This window comes from Pocillopora verrucosa, chromosome 8, assembly GCF_036669915.1.
Source record: "Pocillopora verrucosa isolate sample1 chromosome 8, ASM3666991v2, whole genome shotgun sequence".
NCBI classification, from domain to species: Eukaryota; Metazoa; Cnidaria; class Anthozoa; order Scleractinia; family Pocilloporidae; genus Pocillopora; species Pocillopora verrucosa.
Window position 1 is genome coordinate 12,337,208 of NC_089319.1, and position 18,677 is coordinate 12,355,884.

An 18,677-nucleotide genomic window follows, 5' to 3' on the forward strand; every position below is an offset into this window, starting at 1 on the left:
AAGTAGAGGGTTAGTTACTGTGACCCACAACCACCATGGCAAATTTGTTTTCACCGCGGTAAAAATCCATCTTCTTTGCTAAATTTTCTCTTCCTTCCATCCACTAAGGTGATTCAGAGAGCGAGAAGACATGGCAGACCCAGGGAACCAAGTGGGGTTAAGATTTTCTTCTCGAGGAGATTTACGCCACACGTCACATCATTGAAGTTCGTGAGGTGCAATGGGAAGGGTTCGCTCATAGCCCAATATTCCTGATAAAGTATTGAAAATTGAAAAATTATTTTTAAATTTTAGACCCTTGAAAGTATGAAGCCTAAAAGCCTTCTAGTTTCTTTTTTTCCGGAACTATTAATTGCAGCTCGGTTAACAGTGCTGTGGAAAATCTTGCATTTTTGACGGTTGACGGTTAACCACATTGAAAACGTCTTATAGTGGTGCCAATAGTTGTTTTACTTCCGACTAGTAAACATGTTTTAAATAAGGCTGGGGAAGAGCAGGTGTATAATGAGAGTGGTTATTGTTTTAAGGAAAATGCAAGGATACTTTGCAGTTATGCAAATCCCTTAAAAAGTACAACTTTGACTCTTCTGTATCCCGGCAAACAACTTCATCATGTGCTCAAGTTTGTGGCAATTATTTCGACAATGCCGCTACTGTTATCCTTCTTCCAAATTAACAAAGATTTACAAGATGGTAGAGAGAGTGTTTTACCATAAACATATGGAAGAATTCCGTGATAAACATTTCCTACCAGCAAAGTCTTAGAATCCGATGATGGTATAGTACTGTAATGCAATCCGCATGCGTTTACCCCGGTGAAAAGGATTGGTCAACGACATGGCAGCCGATCATATTCAGTGTATATACGTGGGAGAACCGTAGAGCACTTAAAACCACAAGAAACTGCAGAACCGAGCCTTGAACTGACAGTCTAATGGCGAGAATATTCCAAACCCAACTGAGTCTCCTCCCTAATCAGTCCCATCTACGACGGTAGTTCCATAAGTACGAGCGACACGTGCCCGATAGAGGTCCACCCGTGTAATTAATATTGGTAATTGAACTGAGCGGAGTGCAATTTGGGCTGAAATCATACGCGTGATTTCAAAATCGTTCGATTTGTAATCACAAGTATGATTTCAGACCAAAATTGCACGACACGAGGTTCAATTACCACTTTATTACATCCATCTTGAAATCGCCCAATTACAGGACTTGGTCAGTTCAAATATTTTATTGATGCAGTACTTAGCCGGTTTGAAATTAAATTCATCCATTTTTGAGGAGAAAAAATTGGAGTTTTGGAAACAAAAGTTGCAAAAAAAATTTGCCACATGATACTCTTTATCTTTCATTTTCCTGCAATTTGATTGGGTACTTTAAACAAGGCTTGAAATTTGATTGGTTGTTTTATTTTCATTGTAGCCTCCTCGTTGGCTGGGGAAAGATGCAATTTAAAGCAAAAAATGGTGCAATTCATGAGTGAATCGCACCAATTAGAGCCGATCAGATTACAGGAACCACCAATGATTTCAAAACGGGTGTAATAAAAAGACTATAAATATCAACTGTCTAAACTGACTATTGTAATTCTTTTGTTTTTAGGTGCCATAACAGTTTTGCTTTATGTAATGGTTTCCTTAAAAACCAGAGAACTGCATTTGAACTTTGTTAGTTACTCTCTAACTTTAAAAATTTTGACTTGAAAACTAGGAGAAGAGATGTAAGACATGTATCTTATATATCCCCCCTCCCCTTGCCCTGTCGCGGGATCATGTGACATGAACCAGAGTAGCCATTGAATTGAGTCTGATTAAACAATACACAAGAATTCTGCAACAAAAATTTCACTTTAATTTTTCTTTTTGCTGTAAGGCACCAGGCAAACACCATGAATGAAAATGAATTGAAGAACTTCATTTCTGAGAATATCTAGAGTGGGAATGGCAACTGGTTTTCCAGTTCCTAGCTGGACTAATGAATGATACAGACGAGCTTCCAAACAAAATATTCATCAATGTGTTTCCTATGGAAACTGAAGAGAATGAAAGCAGACTCTACAACAAACAATCAACAGAGACTCAAGAGCTAAGGAAAGTGACCAGTTGGCTGACTGAAGACACATCATTTAGCAGTAATACTGTTCAAAGATATCAACGAAAGCTGCGAGATGGAATCAATAGTTCAGAGAAAACTACTACAAAATAACTTTATGTGACCTCACTGTTGTTGACTGCCCTCCATTTGTTAAGGTATTTAACAATTCAACAATTTTAACACTTAGGTTTGGGGAAAGACAACACTGACACATTAGGTTGCTAAGAGATTTGTAAATTGTTAAAAAGTAGTCAATCTTGACTGAGCTGGTTAAACCTCGTGAGCAATCAATTGACAGATGAAGCAGCAAAGTATTTACACAAAGCTATGAGCAATAACTGTCAGCGATGTGCCTTAATCCTGTCAGGAAGTTACATCAGTGACAATGAAGTATGGCACCTGCGTGAAGCCATCATTAACAACAACTGTCAGCCACCCACATTAGACCTCAGACAATAACATCAATGACAATGCAACACAGCACTTTGCTAACACCATCAACAACTGTCAGCCTTGCACCTTAACCTCCTAAAAAATGACACCAGTGACAATGGAGCACAGCACTTGCCTAAAGCCATCAACCTGATCAACAAGATTTGTCAGCTATGTACTTTAGACCTCTCATACAGTAGCATCAATGACAAAGGAGCACAGTACTTGGCTTAAGCCATCAACAACAACAACTGTCAGCTACCCATGTTAGATCTCAGAGACAATAATATCACAGGCAATGGAGCACAGCAATTGGCTAAATTCATCAACAAGATTAGTCAGCTATGCATGTTAGACCTCTCAAACAATAGCATCAATGACAAAGGAGCATAGCACTTGGCTAAAGCCATCAATGACAACAACTGTCAGCTACCCATGTAAGATTTCAGAGCCAATAATATCACAGACAATGGAGCACAGCACTTGGCTCAGGCCATCAGCAACAATTACTTACTTTCAACTATGCACAATAAACCTCTCTGGCAACAAAACTGCACAAGCAGGAAACAAAACCCAAGTAATTTAGTGATTTTGAGTCCGTCTAGGCATAAACTATCTTTTAAGCCATGGTGATATTCCAGTTGCAACCAGTGAAAAAATTTCCTAACCATATAATATTCAAAGTACAAGTGTGAGGTTACTAGCTCAGTGACAACAACAAATGAACTGACTCTGTGAGGCACTTGCAACTATGGGATTTTTTGAAGCAAATCAAAATGAATATAGATTAACCAATGAACATGTTTATTTAGAGCAAAGGATATCAAACTTTGTTTTATAACCTGGACAATAACTTTGAATTCCTAGAAAAATTGTAAATAAACTCATTGAGCTTAAAAAGAAAGGCTTTATTGAAGGTTATGTGAGATTTACATGAGGTTAATTTAAAAAACTTTAAGGTTTATGTAGAATTGGTAACCTTCAGCTTCAATGAAGTACTTGTTTCAGCTCAGAAAAAAAAAGAGAACACTTGTGACCTTTTTCCCACTTTTTTCAACCCTTTCAATCTCAATTTTTCATTAGTTTTTTTTCAGGACTTCATAAATTTCCACAATTTTGGAAAAACGGGTATACTCTTTACAAACCCCATCTGAAAAACCAGGTGATAAGAATTCCTGTGTCCAAACACCTTTATTCAACAAACCTCTCAACCTCATCAAAATGCATGTTTCAGAATAACTGTGTGTGTACTTAAAAACTGATGTTATAAATTTAACTCCCAGAAGTGATTAATAAAAAGGTTCTCCTTACAAGCTTTAGGCTTTGAACAACAAACTCTTTGTAGGTGACCCACCTTTTTGCAACCAGTATATGTATTTTAGGTGCATTAGCGATGTTAAATCTTAACTTCCCAATGTGTATTACAATATTTGCTGGAAAGCCCACCTCCAAACACAAAAATCTTTTCACCACACCCTACCATGGAATGTCCAACAAGTTTTGGGACATCTCCTACGAGGGGCAACTTATACCATTTCATTGTGTCAGTTTCTAAAACGAAAGCCTCATTTGTTACATTCTCCCTTACACCGCTCCAGGTCTCCCCACCAAAAATTAGCAAATGTTTACTGCCCAGCTCTACAGCTTTAGCGTGCTGTCGACCACTAGGTTCGTCGCATATGGCAGACTTTCCGAGCAATTCAGAGATTCTCTGCTGGGGAAACGACGTCTCAGTTTGTTCCATTTTCCTCCACGAGCCAATTAATTCATATCCTCCACTCTTACGACCTCCAAAAACAAATAAATGGTTCTCCCCGCTAGTTCTTATGGGGATAAGATTTGCTGTATGACCCGACCTGGAGCTGGCATGAAATGGTGCTTCAGGATATTTTCCTGTTTCAAAGTTTCAATAAAAAGCACCAGAGAAGCGACGCTGCGTGTGAACGCCTCCTTCACGTCCGATTATCAAAATATCTTTAGAAGATACTAAAGTTGCCGTATGCGAGCTTAATCCTACAGGAATGTCTCCAGTTTCAGGGATATGACGCCAAAATTGATCAACAGTGTCAAAACAAAACACATCAGCGCACCTTTTCCGTCCATTCCAACCACCTATTATCAAAATAAACCGGCCCCTTACAGCCGTCGCTGTATGGTGGCTGACACTCGGTGCGGTGCAAAGTCTTCCCTTAGGAAATCCTGATGAAACTAAAGGTCTGCTTTGAGAACTACCCGGTACTCTGTCCTCAATCCGACTCCACATATTTGAAGAAATATTGTACATGTACATGTCATTTAAAACAGTTCTGTCCGGTGCAATTCCTCCAAAAATATACAGAAAATTTCCTACGACAGAACAAGAATGAAATGCACGTTTACTTGGTACAATTCCATGCGCTGAAACAGCAAAAAACTCCATCACTTTCTGCAGAATAAGTAGAAAATTTCGTACTTCTAATCCGCCATTGCAGTCCCAGAGAGCCCTGCGAGTCAGTTGCTCGTTTCAGGCTTTTCTCACTTGTTGCGCTTGTCAGTCGATGAGTTTAGTAAACTTATTACAGAGATATCCGTTTCCAGCAGAGATGAAGCTTTGTGTAAAGAAATAACAGCATGTACGTGGCAGAAGGAGAAAAAGTTCCGGATGGTTGTATCCTTTGTGATCATGTTTACTCTTAACTCTTATGGTTCACAGCTGGTGTTCGGTGAAATTATTTGGTTACCAATAGCTACCGTCTTTCTCCCGTGGAGCCCTTTGAAAAAGAAGTGTACAGCACGCGATTTCTAATCGAGGACATAAATAATCGGTCATTTGTGATCATAAATTCGCATCATGGTTGCTTTACTTGTTCGTAGATCTTGCGCTAGAATATCATAGCGTATGATTGAAAAGGCCCTCTGAACGACTTTTTAGATCGCGAGGCGTACTGAGATTTATGTTAATGAACAGATCGTATAGTTCACGGTATAGTTTTATCCATTACACGCAAGGATGAAAAGATAAAAAAAGGAGTACCGTCAGATTAGAAAGGTCTTCTGTTGTCCTAGTCAGCTTCCATTATGCCGAACGAAGCGTAAAAATAAGAGCGGTAGTGACGGTAAAGTGCTGCGCGCGCGAAGGAACACAACGGAGTGTAAACGTCTATCGGATATTCTTACATCATAATGAGTTTCTACCGTACATTGTGCATGTGCATGTATGCTTGGAAACTACAGTATCATCAGTAAAAATCCTAGGAAAATTCGTTTAAATTTTTCACATTTTGGAAAAAGGTAGAACAACCAGCATCAAAAGGGTAAGGGGGGGTGGGGGGGGGGGTGGGAGGAGAGGGGGTGTACAGGTAATTGTTGCATGAAGCTGGAATCTTTCACGTGATAAGCTTAACTTAGAAATCAGTTTTTTAACTGGGGCTATAAGTCCTTGAAAAAAATTGAACAACTCAAAAAGCAAAAGGGCAGCCAATAATCTCAGTTGTACATATGTGGGTTACAGTTGGGTGGGTGTTTCATCTTTAGCAGTAATTATGTTAAAGACATTTCTTAAGGAAATATGCAATACTTGAAATGTGGTCATGTCAATTTTCTGTGAATTTTGGTTCTCACTGTGAAAATAGAAACAATTAAATTTTTTAGATATATTCATGATTTGCATTATTGCTAGTGAGTTACATTGGTTTTATATACTAGGTTGATAATGAAAATTGGCCACCGTAGAAATTTTCCTAAGCTGATGTTTTGAGCAAGAATCCTTTTGTCATTTACTCTGATGAAAGGTTATGTTTGAAACATCAGCTTAAGAAACTCTTTAAGATGGCCAATTTACAATAACAACTCAGTATTATCTTGTAGTAGCCCCACCACCAATTTACCGTAGTTTATTTAGAAATGTACCCCCTTAATGTATTTGAATTTGAATTTTTTTTTTTTTTTTGGCTCACATTTTGTGTTTTCCTTGATTCAAATATAATATTGATCAGTATATGAGCTGCAAGATTCATTTCATCGTGGTGGAACCATAAATGACATTACTGAGCATATCAGTAGTTTAAATGCAAACTTGCACAGCTATGACACACCAACTCAACTGGTTGTTGACAAGTACATGAAGGAGCATGGCTTGGAAGTGGAACCAGATGAGGAGGAATTTGGCTTTGGAAAACTTCTAATTGACTACAAAATTCCCAAGAATTCAACATCAAAAATAAGTAACAAAGGTACTGAGTTATTTGTCATAGCAAACATGAATTTGAGCCTACATACCGGGAGTCACTGAGGACTGTTTATAGGGAGGTTTGATTTGGCTGCATCCTGGTAAACTCAATTTGAAAGACACCTGTCTGCTATATTAGGGAGTTTGCTCGGAATGGTATTCAGTGTCTCTGCACAGTTAAGTAACTAACAGATGAACTGACAAGACCATTGCTGTATTTCAGCCATCAACATGATCATACATGAAAAGTTTAAACCCAAGATTACATTATGATCATAATCTGCGATCACATCTCTGATTTGTTTTGGAAGACTGTAACCTTCCTAAAGGAATGAATAGAAAAGAACAGCATAGCATAAAGTATATGTCAGGGACATGAATAGATAAATGACATCTACTCCTTCTGGAATAATGTATTTTAGATGGTGAGGATCATGCCTAATACATTTCAGCAATGGAAAGTAAAACTAAATGAAATGCTTATCTGCCCCAACACTTTCAACATTAAGTTTGCTTCTCCTTCATAACTTGTTTATTTTAGAAGTTGAAGCTAAGGAAGTTTCCAAGTTTGCTGGAGTTTATTCTGTGAGATCTGGTGAGTTGAATTAAATATTTTATCTCATATTGTTAAATATTTAGTGAGAGCATAACGAGTTGGACTTCTTGATTCTAACTTTCATCCAAATCAAGTGACTACATATAAATCTATTATGAGGTTCCAAAATAGACTTTTCCAATCTCACATTCTGTGACTACTTTTTTATTATATTCCACAATCCCACTGCAATTAACATTTTCATCCCAATCCTGCCTGGTTAAACCCAAGTTGCTCTAGATCACTGCCTTATTTAAACTGATGGCAAAATTATAGCCTTTACACTTATTAATAATGTACTCTCATTGTGGACTTGCTGAAGGAATGTTTAGCAGGCTTAAAAAAATGGTTGTTCCCTCAGATGTGTTTATAGTTTTAATATTGAGACACAAAAACTGCACCAGTGTAAGAACCCACAGAAAAGTTCTCCTGTTTCATAAATAAAATTCTTCAGCCAACCCCACAACAAAAGAAGTCAAATCCCAAAGATGCAACAGACTTCATTAACTGTGTTGGAAAAATGAAAGAAGTGATACTCATCTAAATGGGTGTCACAAGCTTATACACAAATATAACACAAGCTAAGGGCATAAACAAGGTGTGCAAAGTGTCCAAAAGAAAGCACTTAGACTGATTTTTGAAAATTACTTGCTAATGCACAGAACCTCCATGGGCACCAAAAATGATATTAACCTTTTGTAAACATCTTCATGGCTGAAATTGAAATGCAAATCCTCGATAAAAGCACTTACAAAGAACCATATGGAAATGCTACATCAGCAACATAATTTCTCTCACGCACACAAACCAAGATGTCATCAACCAGTTCATGGAACAAGCAAATGAACACCATACACCCAACAATCAAATTTACTACTGAGATATTTGTTTCAGATCAAAGCTACTTTCTCAGATGCAACTATCTAAGGGTGAAAGATTTAAAAAGGAGTCAGTTTGCCACCTGAGAACCCACTTCAAACCAACAGAGACATTCCAGTACACATTCTACACAACATGTCACCCACCATGACCAAAGAAAGGCTTTGTTAAAGGCAAATTGTTATGACTCCCTAGGGCTAACTCTTCAAAAGAAAAATTTAAAGAGAACGTTAGATGCCTCAAACACTTAGTAAAGAGAGGCTACCTTGAAAAGTTTATTGACAACACACTCTCATAGATCACTAGAATTGTAAAGGATACACAAACAATCAAATTTTTCTCTTTTTAATACCATCCAACAGTTCTAAACATTAAAGAAATCCTTACAAGCAAGAGGCATTTAATACAGCAACAACAATTGCTAAGAGAAATCTTCAGAGAACCACTCATAATATCACACAGAAAGGGGTGTTCATTCAAAGATATACTCATGAGAGAAAATTATACTAGGGAAGAAAACCAGATATACTATGGAGCCATGTGGACCCATTAATACTTTATAACAAATACAGAGAAAACTGGAGGCACTACCAAATTATTTAGGCCAGCTGTCAACCCCAATTTGCACTGGAGCATTTATTGTACAGTTGTTTATAAAGCAAATATTAAGTACTTTTTTATGTCTCTGTGGTCGAGTGACTCATAACCTGAGCAAAATTATGATCTTGCATATCTAGGTACCATCCCCTATCCTGCCTTCGAAATGAAACATATCCTGTTCTTACCTTCCTTTTTATCATTGCACATCTTGCCTTTAAAATTTCTTGTATCCCACATCCTGCCTTAGATTTAAGCCTCATTCCGCATTCTGCCAAACCTGATGTTGGATCCCCTATTATAGCCATTAAGATTAGTCAATAGGATGATGTGCTTTGCAAAGTTTTGCATCCAAAGCTCATACTAGTGTTTTTAAATTTACAAACACTGTATCATGATTGCAGTTCTGCAAGCAACATCTCAGAATCCATTGACGACTAGTAATTCACAGCAGTCGCATTTATTGTCATGGAAAAAGTCTGCCAGGAAGGTACATTAAAGTATATTGGATCCTATAGCAACCAGTAAATGATATATACTAAACAGCCATTTAGTAATTGCCAACAGAGCTACTCTTGTATAGAAACATCCTTTTATTAATAAGTGGGTTTTCATGGATTGTTTCCTAAAATGAAACAAGCTCTTTCAAAGTCTAGGCTTGCAGAATTGCTGCTACAACTTGGATTGAATGCATGGTATTTAATCACCAATTTTAGGGAGGTCTTCTTCAACACTTTCCAAACCTTGCAGTGTGTTTAAGTACACAGATATCAGCTCAATATTTGCCAGCTAAAATTGCATGAAATGTATTTCAGTCTTTAAAATTGATTTGCTACTTAAGTTTAATGGTGAAAAAATTGTTCCTTTTCTAGAAAACTGAGAAGAGTTCAACCATGAAACCAATGCTTGTAGAGGTACAAACACACAAAAAAATGTATTATTTTATGTCTTATTAATATATCTATAAATTCATAAAATTGACCAATGACTATATGCTTCTATCACACTATGAATCTGATCTTGGAATCTTTAAGTTATTGATTTAAATTACTCTGTCCCCTTTTTGTGTTACTTGTCATTTTGGAGTCTAAAGCATTTTGCTGTTGTTGTCAATCTTGGATTTAGAGCTATAGAGACACTTTTGTTTGTGTCACAGCCAACAAGTTTTCATGATAATCTGTGCAACAAGAAGGGAAGAAATTATTCCCCTGATAGAAATCTGTTTTGACAACCTGGCAAAGAACATTCACCCTGACCAGGTCTCAGTCACAGTAAAACCATGTGATTACAGTTCAGCATAGAACAATTTCTCTCACTAATATTTTTTTTCTTTATTTCTAGAGGTAAAAAAGTAATTGTTGAATATACAAATTTTGCTCCCAACATTGCAGTATCATTACATTTGGTATTAAATCAACCATCAATGTCTAATAGTTGATAATGTTCATTCATCTCATTGCCTTTCTGCTTGGCAATGTCTAGAGACAGTTTGGAGAAATCTTTTTTTTTGTTCACTCCTAGGAGCTAGAGTATAAAGGCTTATTTAATCAACTTTGATCCTTTTTTCAGCTGCATGTATACCCAGGCTATGAACCAGATGAAGTAACTCCCCTTCCACCACCATTCCTTGCCAAAGAAATCATGTTAACTGTCATTGATGCTCAGAGGGATTTTAGAAAGAAAGTAAGAGAGTTGTACTGTTTTCTTCAGTGAGAAACAAATTCTTCTACAATTGCAACTGTATCACAAAAGGTTTTTGGGGAATGGAAATTTGGAGAGATGTTGAAAGTAGATATTAAGCTGATGGCAGAAATAATTACAAAAGATGGTGTGAGGAGCAATCTCAAGTTAAAAATTTTATAATTTGGGTGAAAATAATGATTCATAATCTTTTCCTTGCTTCTTTGGTCAAGGTAAGTCAGTGTGAAGTGTATGCTACATCTGCTTGCATGGGATTGGAGACAGGAGACATGAAACACTTAGGACTATTGAGTTAGCATTAGAACCAAGCTTACATTTGCATGTGCTTTAAGTGCATATGTGATTCACGTAATTCTGTATAACTTTTGACTGAGTGTAGATCTATATGTAGACTGATTGGGATTTATTTCTCAGTTGTCCAACGTACATTTATACACCTCTAATTTTCTAGCCTTCCTTTAAACGTGAATTCCAAGCCTTTGTGTTTTCCAAGACATCTGAGGACATTCTGCAGGTCAGTTAAAGACTCCACTCTTTGCATGAGATAAAATTCTTTTCTACACCTGTACCATTATTATAGAATCCTTAAAATTAGATGATTGTTGCTGGGCCAAAACAACTCAATTTACATTTACAGGTGAACATATGTCGTCAGATAATTTTTTTGAACTCAAGTCATCTCTAACTATTTCTCTATTCTTACTCAGGACTTGTTTTGGTGGTACTTTTTAGAAAAATATCAGGTGAGTGCCACAGTTCACTGTGCTTTAGTTAAAGAGGAAGTGCACATATTTAGATATAATTATATATATATATATAATTAGCCAGCAAGCCTTTGGCAGAAAATGCTCCAGTAGATTACAGGATTATTACTTCCAGTGCCACAGTTTGGCTGTAATGTGGATTAATATCTTCTTTTTGACAGCCCAACAAGAACATCCAGGAAATGTTGTTTAATCGCATTGCTCACAACTATGTCAAGATGTTGTTTACAGCCCCAGTGACACAATACAGGGATAAATTTCTTAAGGTACAAATTGTGTGTTAATGCACAGCATGAGCAGGTGCAACTACAGCTTTTTTTCAGAGCTCATAGTCTATGAATAAGTCGAGAGAAAAATTGTGGAGTTCTAGTCATGGCAAACCATAGTCCCAGTCAATGGAGAAGAGTGAAGGGTGAGGAGTGAAAAATGGTGAGGTTCTAGGAGACATGTCAAGGAGGAGAGCTAGTCCTCCCATTGCCCTCCATGGCCCTGGTCCCCCACATTTTGATGTCATTTGTGATAAATTACAGAACAGATGCCCTGCAACATGGAACCTATTTGTTTTTCTTTTCTTTTTTTTTTCTTTAATTCCAGAGATACCCTGATATCATGGCTCAAGCTGTGTACTGCACATTTTGCACAGCATTCCCAACATCTTACAAGCAGTTTGGAGATGAATTCAAAGAAAATCTGGTGCAGTTGATCCATGAGTGGATTGCTGGTTGGTTTTTCTAAAAATTTGTTTGATGAGCCGTGCATGTACGCGTACTTGTGTTGTATGCATAATGCTGATGATGTACTGCAATTGAAATAGTTTTTTTTAAGTGGCCAATCTAAAGTAAAAAGGTACATTGTACCTACATAATAATAATGACAATGACAATTATGATGATGATAATGATGATGATGACAAGAATGATAATTATGTGCCAGTAGTTACATATGATAATTTAAGAATTATTGTTTTATCATGCATACTGTAAGGCTATTGTCTCTGGTACATGTGTAACATGATAACAAAATCAGTGCAGAAAGATTTCTGTATAACCCCACACCATTCTAAAACAAAGCTGTTGTCCAAAGGCAATCAATTGTTTTTGCCATAGTTTTCTTTATCCATGCAAGAACTGTATGTATAGTGAAGTATGGGGCTGTGCAGGAATCTTTCCGAAACAACCATAATTACCTTTGAATTCTCAATGTAATTTTCAGTTTGTGTCTGTATCTCTGTGTCCTCTTTGAACTTCAAGTCACGCAGTGTTCAAATAACAAATCTGCATCTTGTCCATTTAGGAACCAAACCTGTGCCAAGACTTTGGGCCAAGTGGAATTTCAAAGCTTTGGAACCTAAAGATATGAGGAAAGATGAGCAGATCAAACAGGATGCCTCCAAAGGTACAGAGTAGGCGAATTGAGTTGTGAAGGCATCTTACATCAAAAGCGTTACTCTAACTTCACGTAACGGTCCCTGCCTGTGAAAACAAAGATCATGTGACTAATCCGAAGCGATCGCAAAGGACTTTGGGTTGGGCCTGGGAAGGTGGAAGGGGTGGGGGTGTTTGGGGTTAGGGTACAACCCAAGACTTGAACCCTAAGACCTGAAGGAAGAGTTCTTGCATTTCGCCACATAAGTAGATAACAAAAGTCGTAACGACATTTACTTTAGATCAAATTTGGCCAGGTTTAGTGGGTTTAGAGAGGATGTTAAGGAAAAATTATGAGCAGATCTTAGGGGTCGATTGTTAAGAGCGAAAGATTGATTGACATATGCATTTAGTTGTTTCGTTTTGTTTTTATCATGAAGATCAGCAACACTAAAACACGGAAATCCATGTAAGTTACCTTTTAAGGAAAGAACTAAACGTCGTTTTTCCTTGTCAGGTTCTTTGGTTTCGCTCCCAGTGGACCTCAGTGAAGAGAATTTAACAAAACAGAGTAGCTTGTCTTTTGTCAAGAAGTCCTTACCTCACATTCTTGTGGATGAGAAACCACCGGTCCAAAGTAGCTTCACAGGGCTGCCGGGCCGTGACATTAGGAGAAAGTCCGTTGCGGCGAGAAAATCGTCACAAAACTTTAGTGTGACCAATAGTGAGGAGTTGCGTGACTCCATCAGTCATTTGGCTCCGCCTCACGCAAACGAGGATAGGGGATCTGCGACGCCTCAAACTTTGAGTCGCCTGCAGGCAAAAGTATCTTCTTACTCGGCATTTGCTAGTGTACATAAATTGAATCGCGTAGATAAACGAAGAGAGGTAAGTTTCCTTCAAGATCTCGTTCGCTCTTTTGCTTGATTGTTTTTACAGTGTGTACGTTTTATCTTACTGGGCCTCTCACTTCACCAGTCAGCACGTTCGTTCATTCTGTAGAGTCTTGAATACGATGATGGTTCAGTTGGAGACTCTTCTACAAGCGACCTCCTCTTTTGCCCGAATTAAAACTAAGAATGATAACGAAACCACGGAGCTATGAACGGAATAAGTCTTTCACTAATTTGTGGTTCGCACGTTAACCATTAAGATGTCGATTCCAAATTTATTGTATACACTAACGACAGTAAATACAACCTTTGGGCATGTATAATATTCTTTTTAACCCTTTACACCATAACATCAGTATGCATATTCTCCATACTGTTCTCTAAGGTGCTGACAAGGAGAATTTGTCGAACAATCAAGAGGTTCTTTAGTTGGTGATCAGTTCCTTTATTCTCCTGACCTTAATATTTCATTCAGGGGTGATATGGTGAGGAGAAATTAGATGCCAGTCACTCTTAGGGGCTAAAGGGTTAAAGAAACCTGATCAAACGGTTTATGATGAACCATGCTATGCGATAATACTATATCACGTCATATTTAGCATTCTAAAAAGATGCTGAGAAAAGAGAAACGTAATTATTACATCGAACTTTCATATGTTTGTCCTTTCATTTCGGTGCTCGAACGGTTGGCATTTGTTATTATATCCTTTCAATCGCTCGTTTGTTCCTTAAATCTCGTTGAATTTGCTCGTACGATGTAATCTTGGGAGGTGGCTGAAATTACAAAATGTTGAATAGTTTATGGTATGTTAAAGCCACACAATCCACACAAAAGCCTCAATTGTGGAGACACAAAAGTATCTTTTTTTCTCCTGAAAAAAGATACTTTTGTCTCTTTGTTTTTCTATTCGGAAACCCCTAAGCCTTCTTGGTAGCAACGTAATGCTTATGAGACCTAATATGGGTAAAACATCTGATCAAGGCTGTTGGCTATATTGCTTACTTTATTTTCCCGGTATCATTTTTCTGAATTTCCTGCTTGAACTGTCCCCTCCACATTTTTTTCCAGTCCTGTCCAATCGGTAGAGGCCCAGAGTTCTCTCGTTGTGTGTTCGATGTTTATGGTCACAGCCCGCTTGTGGAACAGTTTCTTCGGATGCAGAAGTTAGCAAAAGATTCAGGAACTTCGGTGTTGATTCAGAGAACTGAAATCAAGTCACTGCCACCATATCCTTCACAACAAGGCTAAAGAGCATAATTAGGGCAGACTAAGTTAGACCACGTTCAAGGTTAAGAATGACTAAAGATTTTGGGCGATTCGACTTAGGCTAGGATAAGTCTGCTTTGATTTTGGAGTTTACAATTAGCTCAAATGACATCTGTTTCAAGAAGAAAAAATTATAAAACTCGAGACTGTTAGAAATGATGTTGTAACAATTTTTAAGTTACGTTTGGCGCAGAGAGAAAAAAGGTAATGTAAAGAAAAGGCTAGCTTGCGAGCAGGCCCTCATTGTTAGTACTGTAGGACGCACTTTTCTCTGCCCACTGGCTGATTTAAGACGAGTCGAGGAGAAGTTTGTGGGGCACTAATGACTTATGCTAGTCTCCTTGCAGACTTCTCACCGGCTGGCGTTGCTTAAGCCCCCATACTTCCATGCGGGCGAGGGAACGCTCGTGTCGAAAATTAGGGTTGCTCGCAAGCTAAGTAAAATTATTTCAGATTCCAATTGTTCCCAATTAAAGATTAAAAAGAACTTCATCGAAGATGTAAAGTTCTTCGAATGCTCAAGTTGGGTTAGAACCGGAATCGTTGGATTCTATTCCAGTTTTCTTGGTCGAGATAAACTTTTTTGTTCTTCCATTGTAAATTCCTCTTCAGCTCTCCTTAACCGTGTTTACATTATCCGCCCCAACTTACAGAGAGGTGATCAGAAAGTCTCTCAAGATCTCACAAGCTTTAACAAGTGATTTTAAAAAGTGAGTATATTTGATTCGTTTTCGATTCTTTATCGAGTTGAATTTTTTCAGCCTTGCGTAGTAGTGTCTCCATTTAAGAGGACGCAATGGATTTAGAACGGACCGCGCGATTGAAAAGTCATGCAGAGTTACTTGCGTTACTTGCTTGCAACCAAGTGTATTATATTTTGAGCGGCAAGGGAATACTGAAGCAAGAGTCTTACTTGCCTAACATTTTCTCTTTGTTATATTAGTGTCGATATGCTAATCTTGCGCGCGTTATCAAACTCCTCTTTTGTACGGTTTAAACGTTTTCTTTTTTCCAATAACCTGCCTTTAACTTCATCTGAAATATTTTAAACAAAAATAAGAGAAACTGGCTGACACAGAATTATTTCTTGAATTTCCCGCGTACAAATACGATTCTCTCCGATCGTTATCAAAGTTTTTAAAAGTTAGTTGTGAAGTACATAACCTTTTTTTCCATTTCTTTCTTCTTTTTTAGACTGGACGAAGAGAATTCCCATCAACGAACTTTATTTGCTCGTAAACAGAAAGAAGCCAATAGAGACTTTACCAGGTATCAATTAAAATTAATTTATCGTGTATCCGTCACGTGTGATGACTCGAGAGAAATTGAGTATAGAAAGTAATCCCAGATTGCTATAGGTTTGCTTACTTCGCTCTCTGATTAGTCTAGAAAACTCAAGTCACCCTCTCAACCAATCAGATGCAAAACTAAAAGTAACTACCCCTTTAACGTGTTTTCCCGCGCTTTAGGCAGTTTGCTTTTTTTTATTTTGAGTTGTCATTGGCTCTTAAGAACATTTTCCTTTGTTCTAATTGGTCGTAGTAATTACTTTAGTTTTAATTTTAAAACATTCAATCGAGAAGCAATATTTGTACTCTTCTTAGTATATTATGGAATACCCACTATGAAACTAATGAATACTGGGTCCCTTATATATATATATGCGTTATTGACCAAGCGTGGGGTCAAGATGGTTGGATATTGGCCGAGTTCTTTCTTTGCGTTCTTATGGACCGAGAGGAAGTCGAGGCCTATAAAAACAAACAAACAAAAAAACAGAATGAAGCTACCATATAATCATCTTGACCGATCAAGCTTTGTCGATATTTATTTATTATACAGCGAAAAGGTCATCGCTTTATCAAGAATCAAGACTTGTTTATTTCAAGAGATGGAAAAGTTATCCAGCTGTTTTAGTAGCAAAATAAACCCACGGGAGCCGTTAATGTTTTGTTTGTTTTGGCTGTCCTCTGCCGCTTTTTGCGACTCTATCGTCGGCATTGTCCAAAATTTATAAACTTAGCGTGACCGCTCTGAGCAATTATTATTTCTTGAGCAGGATCAAAGCGGGCAAGATGGGCCCATCTTGCCGGCTCGCGTAGCCAATCAGAACACAGGATTCGCTTCATATTGCCCGTGGGCACAGCCAGCGATGTAATAAATAGGTGTACTGTACGTATAGGCGTGTGCTTTCCTCCTCTTATATCTTCAGCTCGGAACCTGTATACCATGGTAGTTCTTATTTAAGCTCTCCAATCGCCACCAAACCTTAGAAGAATAACGCAAGTCCTGTTCACCTTTTACGTGTTGGTAGTTGATACTGATTAGTATAGGTAATAACTTAATTTCGAGTGTAATTTGGTATTGATGAGCACGATTAAACTTTTCGAAGACGACAAAATTGCCCAAGCCCATAGAGTAAGAGCAATTTGGGGTCTTTGAAATTTACAAGTGCTTGTTACACCAAATTGGTAATGAAATTATAGTTATTACTTGTTAATGATTTCTATGATCAACATCACAGAAAGTCAAGACAGACCAAATTTTGAAAGCGCGCGCGCGCTATTTGTAATTTGCCCTCGTGTTACATGAGAATGAAATCGTTTTCAGCTAACCAGAAGCACGTGATTTTAAAATGCACATTATTAGGTTCGAAACCTCTATGCATTTTCTCCATTAGTTGATTTTATGTTCATCATTTAATCATCTTATCAGACGCGAAGGAGAGTTATTGGCACGTCAGAAAGATGTGAAGAAGATAAGCGAGCTGATATATTTAGAACTCACGGTAAGTCACATCGAGGTAGAGAGAGTAAGTAAGCTAAGTAAGCGGCAACCGGATGCCTTTTTTCACTTGCCGGAAGTATCAATTTCTTCATCCATGATTGGAAAGTGACAATTTCTCAATGCCAAAACAAATGATTGGACTCTAAAGGACCAAAAAAGCTTTCGGTCATACAGGAATTTCAGGAGCTACACAACACATGTATTAGAATTCGGGGACGGCGAAGGTTACTTTCAACCGTGGGGACTTGAACACGAACATGAACGAACGCTTGGGCGCGAGTTCGTGAGGGGGTCTCGGGCCTTCCTCCTCTAGAAATGTTTTTAAATCGTGATCTCGGAGTACAATGTGTGGTGAACCAGACTTTTTCCGTTTTCGTTTTCTTTCTCTTTACTCTTGGTACGTACCTTATACTAAAACAAAACAAACTACTATCCTCACAAAATTGAAGTCCCCCAGTTCCGCCGTTCCTGATTCAACTTTGTTCGAAATTCTAAATTTAAAAACGGCCGCCACACAATAGCAAAGCCACATTATACTTTCTTACTTTTTTTTTTGGCAATAGTTTGGCAAAAGATGCATCATAAAAGATGTTGTAAAGAGAGATATTTGATTTTGTTACAATTTAGAAAGACGGAGATGAACAAAGCAGTGGAAAAGTCGCCGCAGCCGTTGCTTCGGCCATGGGGTATGGAACTGAGAGCGAAACCAATTAAACGTGTTTGGGTATAGCTGGCTTCCAAAGCAATTCAAGTTTGTTCTCTGTTACTCTTGAGGAGTATCATGCGAAGTACTGAGGTACTAGCAGAGACGTGGCTTTCGTGTTGTAATTTTATCCCGCGTAATTCTAAAATGCTTCTATTTATTTTGATAATATTTTTACATATGGCTGATTCAAAATTCTTATTTTTGTATTTTATGACAGTCTAATTTATTAACTTGTGGGTTTACGCTTTGAGCAACTTTCTGTGATAAAAATGTTCAACAATCAACAAGTAAGCTTTTCTTGTTGAGTGGATTAATAAAAGTACATGCCTTGTGAAGAATTTTATAGCTTAAAAGTGTTGCTTCTAAAGCTGATCAAACAAAACATCGG

At 37.7% G+C, this 18,677-nt stretch overlaps 2 protein-coding genes across 2 annotated transcripts; one reads left to right on the top strand and one right to left on the bottom strand.

The window, feature by feature from the left end:
- Positions 1 to 1,883: 1,883 nt before the first annotated feature.
- On the bottom strand, positions 1,884 to 5,421 carry LOC136282915 (kelch domain-containing protein 9-like). The gene is given in 1 exon segment (XM_066170960.1): positions 1,884 to 5,421. A coding segment is annotated over 1 exon segment (1,023 nt). The 5' UTR covers positions 4,949 to 5,421; the 3' UTR covers positions 1,884 to 3,925.
- LOC131793158 (protein FAM227A-like) lies at positions 5,056 to 18,627 on the top strand. The gene is made up of 17 exons (XM_059110563.2): positions 5,056 to 5,176; positions 6,504 to 6,740; positions 7,278 to 7,331; positions 9,212 to 9,297; positions 9,680 to 9,721; positions 10,377 to 10,490; positions 10,960 to 11,022; positions 11,216 to 11,251; positions 11,434 to 11,538; positions 11,867 to 11,993; positions 12,566 to 12,667; positions 13,154 to 13,524; positions 14,599 to 14,755; positions 15,428 to 15,506; positions 15,991 to 16,065; positions 17,512 to 17,584; positions 18,211 to 18,627. Exons 1-17 carry the CDS (start codon positions 5,140 to 5,142, stop codon positions 18,295 to 18,297), a joined length of 1,845 nt encoding a protein of 614 aa, XP_058966546.2. The 5' UTR covers positions 5,056 to 5,139; the 3' UTR covers positions 18,298 to 18,627.
- The last annotated feature ends 50 nt before the right edge of the window (positions 18,628 to 18,677 follow it).